The 7,700-nt window shown below is 39.5% G+C and overlaps 1 protein-coding gene across 1 annotated transcript; it reads left to right on the top strand.

Moving 5' to 3' along the window:
* The first annotated feature begins 1,094 nt into the window (after positions 1-1,094).
* Positions 1,095-6,685, top strand: LOC109031253 (uncharacterized). Its single transcript, XM_019042672.2, has 2 exons — positions 1,095-1,323; positions 3,754-6,685. The coding sequence occupies exons 1-2, from the start codon at positions 1,266-1,268 to the stop codon at positions 4,149-4,151; spliced, it is 456 nt and encodes a 151-aa protein (XP_018898217.2). The 5' UTR covers positions 1,095-1,265; the 3' UTR covers positions 4,152-6,685.
* Positions 6,686-7,700: the final 1,015 nt, after the last annotated feature.

Genomic DNA, 7,700 nt, shown 5'->3' with positions numbered 1-7,700 from the left:
AAAATGATTTGCTCCAAACTGTCTCCATCGATTATTAATCAGTCATGTTCCTCAGAAGGGCAGTATTATTAGAAATGTGGGTTTTAGAAAATGGACCGGAAGGTGTTGAAGCGAAGAATGTCATTGAACACAAAAAACGCTATAAGGTCCAAAGCTGCCGTGCTAAGGAAGAACGCCGTATGATTATTCGAGAGTTGCCAAATATTGTTGGATAAAATGTTTAATTTTGAGGAAAATTATGAATATTTTTCCTTGAAATATTCAGACCCTTTAGATTAAATTACAAACAAAATTATCTGAGAAATTGGCGGGGAAATATTCAAAAAATTTCCCGGAAATAAGTGATTTGCCAGAGGAAATTTGGCAACGCCTGGAGGCTCATACGGCGTTTTTCCTTGGCACAGCAGAATGGCCTTACGCGTGAGCAGGTATGGAATTTTGCCTGAGGGCGAGGAATGCAGAGGGTGAACACCAAAAAAATGAGTAAAATCCCGGTTGCGGTGTTTTAGAGTCACTTTTGGTAATTTATATTTCGAAGCGGAAACTATTGGGTGAAGCTCCCATAATTTATTGTTTAGAGCATTGTAAAGGCATTAGGATTATTCGGTAAAAGTTTCAACAAATTATATTCATTTGCTTTGATCATGATGGATGGAATATTAGCAGCGATTCTGAGACACCGCAACCGAGTAGTGTCTTCTCTGCACCCAGCGCTTCACTTGTTAATACTCTAGACACTCGGAAACTTGAGAGGAAAAAAAACTTCCCATCTTGCGTGAAATTGAGAGTTGGTTGAATATCATGACGTAACCTCAATGGCAATTGCGTGCTAGGTTGAAACCTACATACCAAAAAAAATAAATTCTAAAAGGGGAAAAAAAAGGAAGAAGGAAAAAATAAAGTGTTTCGCCTCATCGTGAGATTGGTTCTCCCATCCGTTGTGTTCGAAATCGAGATACGTGTTCTCGACCAAAGAGATTTGCTCTCATCTCTCGCTCTAATGGAAAAAAGAGAGGCGCTTTTTTATTTTATCGACCATCGCACTGACGTAGGTATGCACAACGAATGGGGAAGAGGAGTGTAGGATTCCAGTATAGTGCAACGAAGTTCCTTTCACGGCACGGTCGTGAAAGGTATAGTGAGAAAACGGTTAACTTCAACTTTTTTCAACTGCTATGTAGTGACATTAGCCTGAAGATCCTATTACTTTTAAAAGTGGACGTATTGAACAGGGCTGAGATAACCGGAACTGGATACATCTCAAGATGTTACTGCACTCGCCTTTTTGCACCCTCGCGTCTCTCATCATACTGTCTCAACATTGTAAGGATTAATAACTTTTCGATTAATTCAATTCTTCGTTTTATTGGAAAACGAGTGATTTCTCCCCATTTTTTCCGCTTAAAATAATAAAATCACTTGTTTTTTTCTTTTTCATATTATGTGGGTTATTAGTTGCAAAATTACAAGGCATTTTGGAAATACTCATGCCCAAGGGTTGCCTAAATAGACCTGTATGACGCATGTAAGGTCATTGTTCTAGATGCTACTCGTTAAAGATCCCCAAAAGTTCACGGAACCACCATTCAAGAGGCTTTTAAAATTTCTGAAAATTGTCTGATCCCGCGAAGAATGTCTAAATGCATCTTTTAACACTTCATGCTTAAAGCGGTGTTACGTGAATATTATTTCAAGTTAAAAGCACACAATTTTGGAGTCGTCCAAACGCACAAGCACTTTAAGTTTTTCTTTTATATTTTGTGCTTTTATTGTGCTGCAGCGAGGTGTACGCGCAACCAAACGCTCAGAATTTGACGTATTTGACTCTAAAAGATCGATGTACAAATGGGTTAAAACTAAAGATTGCGTGCTTCTTGGTTTTTTTTCCCTCTTTTATCCATTATTGCAGTTTCTGTCGGCACAACTGCGGCTTATTGAGATTAATGTCGCTTGGAAAAGGTTTTACAAATATTTGTCACGTTTTAAAAGTATGAATGTTTTAAAAATGAAGTAATAATTCCGTAAGGAAAAAATAAAAAATAAATAAAAAAAGTACCTATAAATATATAAGGTATATTGCACATTCAATATTTTAAGGATAGAAATAAAACCAAATATTCACCAATGACAATTTAAAAAGATGATTCAAAAGGAGAAAGTGTAACATTTCATTTAGAAAATGAGCAACCATAACAACACTTCCTTCTCTCCCAATCTCTCATTTCCATATTGTCAATATAATTTTAAATACCGACTAAAATATAACGCTTGGACAAAGTCACTGTTGCTTATTTTACGTGTGGGCGTAAACTACTGGACAAAAAAGGTGCGCGGACAAAAAATTGTTGACAAAATGTCCTGAAACCGATGACGACGTCATCCGCCGTGATTTTTGACAGGCGATATCTTCGTTATTATTGGAAGAAGAAACTTGGCTTTTAAACATATCCCATCAATTTTTGTTAGTTAAGTTTAAACAATCAGAATGTGATTTTGAGACCAGCGCAACTGACCCATTGCAGAGTCTAACATTCGTAGAAGCCGCTTTGACAGCGCTTTTTGGAGCTGTGCGACACCTCACCGCTACACTGCCGTGCTAAGGAAGAACGCCGTATGAACATTCGAGAGATGCCAAATTCCTTTCAGTAAAATGTTTACTTTCGCGGTAGGTCATGAACATTTTCCCTTGCAACCTTCAGATATATTGTATTAAATTGCGAACAAAATTATCTGAAAAATTGGAAAGAGAATATTCATAAGTTTACCAGGAAATTCGCGTGTTTTATCAGAGTAAATTTGGCAACGCCCAAAGTTTCATACGGCATTCTTAGTTAACACGGCAGTACATCCGTCTATCTTATTCTACCACAGATCCTCAGGAAGTCGGCTTGTTCTCATTTCTTGTAAAACGTCCCATGGCCATCCTTTTACTGGCCGTCCCTTTCGTCTCCTCTCAGGAAAAATTTTCAGGCATTTTTTTGGTAGCTTCTTCCGCCATCCTGCTTCTACGAACATACCCGCCAAACTATTCGGTCATGATTTCAAAAACGATATCATTTTCGGCTTCCGTGATACGACAAACACCATCATTACGGACCCATCCCCTCCCAGAAATTCCTGCTGACCACTTCCAGCGGGTTGATTGTTGAAATTGATAGACAAAGCGATAGACAAATAAGATAAAAATTATATGGAGGGATCCTTTTGGTGGAATCGGGTGGTTTTAATGGACAAAGGATGCGGGTGATAGACTAGCTATAACGGAAACCCACGAGAGACCCTTTTGTTAGACCATTATTGTTTCCTTTTACCTGTAAGAACTCTCCATTCCAACCAATAGGATCGCTCCATACTCCTAATGTCTTCTTTGTCCATAGCTTTGTCTATTAATTTCAACAATCAGCCCGCAGAATTCCTTCCCGTTGCTTTTAACAAATACTGAGTCCAAGCACAAATCTGCGGAAAAGTCCTAAAAATTTCAAGGGAAAATATTCATAACTTTCCTAAAGAATGACCATTTTATCGATGGGAATTTGGCAACTCTCGAATGTTCATACAGCGTTCTTCCTTGGTCCGGCAGAGTTATACTCCCGTAAAAATTGAATTTTTTCAACCAATTTTGCAACCTGCGAATGGAAAAACGATAAATTAATTGACAGCCCGCTATCTTAACAGACTAATTTTTTTATTGGTGGTCTCGCACATCTCATCACATTTTTTCTTCATCTTACTTTTCAACCTTATTTTTACCAGTCTTAGTGTCGGGGCTTCAACAACAGCCGCCTGCAGCGGGGGCGGCACAAGGGGCGCAGGGGGCCCAGCTTGCCCAAAGGAGGATTCCGCGGATAACCACCGGCATAGAGACGAACCCTTGCAGGAACAACCCTCCGACGCGCGACGACCATGAGGCTTGCCAGAGGTTCTGTAACCAAACCTACGGCACAGATCCGGACTACCACAATAACCCTTGGACGATCGGCAGGTGCAAAGCGAGAGGGAAATGCAAATGCACGTTTAACTTCGAGGCCTACGGACACTGGCTCGGGTGTTGGGATACGATGTTCACCAGTGATCCACGTTCGCTCCAGAGGCTTGTCAACAATCGGTATCGCAGACAGACGAGGAGTAGCTCAGTCGTCAGGGGTTTGTGAGCAAAGAGAAGACAAGGAGCAGGTGATGGTAGCAATGGTGGGGATTCATAAAAATATATTTAGGGAAGCGGTGGTCTTATCACGGTATTTTGGAACTTTCGTCAGCGCAAATTTGTACAATTTTACACTGGAAAAAAAAAAAAAAAAAAAAAAAAAAAAAAAAAAAAAAAAAAAAAAAAAAACACATTGGATGTAGAGTCCAGACTCTTGAAAACATTGACAAGAAAAAGGACTCTTGATTCAAGCAGATTTAAGCTTAAATCAAAAGGAAATCCGCTCAAATTAAGAGGCTTGGTCCTTGGTTCCTTGGAGAAAAAGGACTCTCGATTCAAGCAGATTTAAGCTTAAATCAAAAGGAAATCCGCTTAAATTAAGAGGCTTGGTCCTTGATTTAAGCTTAAATCAGATCGAATCAAGAGTATTTTTTACTTGTCGATGTTTTTAAGAGTGGACTCTAGATCCAATGTGTTTTTTTCCCCCAGTGTATCCTCTCAAAAATCCCCGTTTTTGCTGCTCATGGTACAATTGGCCCCCAGACACGGTTTAAACATGGCATGTTTTCCCTTCGAAATTTTACGTATAAAAAGGTTAAACAGTGAGAGGCTCGGAAATCAACAATTTGATTTGTTTTTCTAATGTAGTTCAAATGGAAGTTGAATCAAACAAATGTCGTCTCTTGTATTTTTGCTATTTAACGAGAGTAAATTGTAAGAACTCAAATGCTTTAGAGGAAAGGATTTCTAGATTCCCCCCTCTCGGATAGGTTTTCTTCAAGAAATGGACAGAACATGTGTTGCGTAGTGCTTTAATTCATTCCTTGTCTCGAACCCATTGTAAAACTTTAACTATTCGGATTAAGAAGGAGCAACTAAGGTAAATATTTTGCAGTGGAATAAACATTTTTTCCTCTAGATACGTGAAATTAGAATGACGGCTCTGAGCGCGGCCTCTGCCTAAAATTAATCAAAATCAGCTCGAACAAATGAACTGCATTTTGCAATTCGGAACTATAAATTCTGGCTCTTCTGGAAATACATTTATGTGCATAGGGAAAATAAGGGCACACACGTTGTTTTTAAAGCGGGCTAGAATTTATAGTTCCAAATTGCAAAATGTAGTCCAAATAGTCGTGAAGGCCAGCTTGCTTTTTCTGAAGAGTGGCTACTGTTGATTCCAAATTTATGTTGGACTCAGAAACCGATGCGATGGGTTGTTTAGGAATACATTTGTACAGCGCACGTAGTTCTAAAACTACGGCGGTAAGGGTATTGAAGATTTGACGCGATGCCCTATTGTGATAAAAAATTTCGAACAATTTTTTATCACAATTTGACTTGTGGCGTGGCGCCGCACCGCTCCCCCCATCCACGTAGTTTCTATGCGACACTCTATTAATATTAAGTGATCACTCCATGAACTCATGTACCCATTCCTGTTTATACATTCAGAAAGGGGCCAGCACGATGTAAAAACTAGTTCTGCAAATTGATACCGAAATACGTGGAAATAGTGTTGCCTCCAATGTCTTTTTCGACTAAAATATTTTAACGCCAGATGATAGGAATTTTCCACAGTTCATGAACGTAGGTACCAACACACTGCGACAAAAATTAGAATACCTCCTTTGGAGGATTCTCCATGGATATGGTTACATTGTGACGAGGGAAGTTTTAGGAGGTATTCGTAGCCAAAAGAGGTGCGTTATGTCTGCTATCATATAGTATAGGCACTGTCAGAATAAGTTTGAAGAGAAGCTATGCTTGTCACTTACTGTGCACTCTGTAAACTAATGTAAGCTATATTACAGACAGGGATCGAATTACTACGACTGGTCATATTGAAAGAGACCATATCATTTTTTGAAGCCAATATTATACGAGCCCTACTCATGTCGAGAGAAAGCTGTTTTGACGTTTCGTTGAAATTGAATAATTTTTTGACGCTTTCACCAAGTTTCAAATTTATTTTTAGGGAAGTTGAATATAGTATCATTTAGGACACAAGCTTCTTTAACCTCTAATTACATGAATTAAACATTAATACATTAATATATTTTAGGGACACAAATATTTTGGAATTTCATTACAGGTACAATTCATGCGCAAACTCCATGAAGGCGGCTGTTTTGATCGGGAAATCCACTATGCGCCGCATACTGGACTGGGTCAAATAGGAGAATTCGGACAAAATCTGGATAATTTGAAAGCTCATTTTTTCAAAAATATGAAACAAAACAGCTCCAAAGTTGCTCTAATGGATTTTTTGTGACGTTTTCTTTCAGAAACACCCCTTGAAATAGAATTTGTGACAAAGCTAACATTGAAATTTGAAATTTTAGCCGAAAAATACATATCCGACCTCCTCCACTAGCTCGTTCCTCTGTGCGCCGTCACATTCACCATTTTTGAAAAAAGAGAGGAAAAATCCCCGTTGTAACAGCCGCCTCGGAATTTGCGACAAGGTTTACTTTTGTTTTTTGAATGTGAACTTCGAAAATGTTGCAAGTTCTTTAATTTTGTTCGTGCTTTTTGCTTATTTTCATTATCGTGTACTTTAAATATTATAATTTCGATTCATTGTATTTTTACATGTCTTTCTTTTTTTGTACTCGTGCAAAAACTTGTGTACCCTCATTTTAATTTCTCGACAAATTATTCGTGAGAAAAACGATCACCATTCTGTTTAGAAGCCGGCAAGTGTCAGGCAGGAATTTACGTGTTTCCATCCATCGTCCTTGTTATTTTTTTTTATCAACAAAAAAATCGAAGGAGTCTCTAAGGGTTGCAACGCTGACTGCTTAACTGTTGCCAATTTTTCCGTAAAAACGAATAATATCCCTGCAGATCCCATTTACAATGTGAATAATTATCAGGAGGGCGACAACAGTGTGAGCAGCCTGAGTCGCCTCGTCTCGACGCCGGCAAAATTCCGGATCATTACCCCGACCAGGGACCCGCGGAAGTGGGGGGGGGGGGTGTTACGAAGGGAGGAAGGGACTGCCGCATTGAGGGGGAGCGATGCGGGGGAGGGGCGGGGGATTGCGCGGGGACGCGCTTAGGATAGCGATGCTGTGTCCTGAATCGGTCGCTAATCAACGAAAATAAGTATTTCCGTCGAATCGGAACGGAACGGAACGGGGGAGTCATAAGAATATCCCGCTAATTTTTATCTCATCGCGCCGCTTCTGGCGCTATGAGAGACCGCCGAGATGAGGGATGCTGATGAACATTTTAGAGCGGAGGAATTTACGAGGGCTTCCCGCGCATTCCTCCCGGAAAATAAAATGTCGAGAATTTTTTAAGGAATCGGCGAAACGCCGCGCCGTTATAAAGAACGTGGTTGGACTCAAACTAGGGCACCAGTCTTAGTCGGCCCATGATTTCAATTTTCGATGCGTAGGATCTGGTTTCGCTCAATCATGAAGCTGCAGGGGTGCCACGTTTGATTGTCGCTCCTCTGACTAAGCGGAGTACACTGGAAAAAAAAAAAAAAAAAAAAAAAAAAAAAAAAAAAAAAAAAAAAAAAAAAAAAAAAACACATTGGATCTTG

Source organism: Bemisia tabaci, chromosome 4, assembly GCF_918797505.1.
Source record: "Bemisia tabaci chromosome 4, PGI_BMITA_v3".
NCBI lineage: Eukaryota > Metazoa > Arthropoda > Insecta > Hemiptera > Aleyrodidae > Bemisia > Bemisia tabaci.
The sequence above is the reverse complement of the archived record's forward strand: the minus strand, read 5'-3'. Positions and strand labels throughout refer to the sequence as shown.

Excerpts from the sequence above, each read along its gene's own strand:
- LOC109031253 (XM_019042672.2), top strand. The coding sequence starts at position 1,266 with ATGTTACTGCACTCGCCTTTTTGCACCCTCGCGTCTCTCATCATACTG. Across the intron at positions 1,324-3,753 it reads CATCATACTGTCTCAACATT|TCTTAGTGTCGGGGCTTCAA; the intron begins GTAAGGATTAAT and ends TATTTTTACCAG.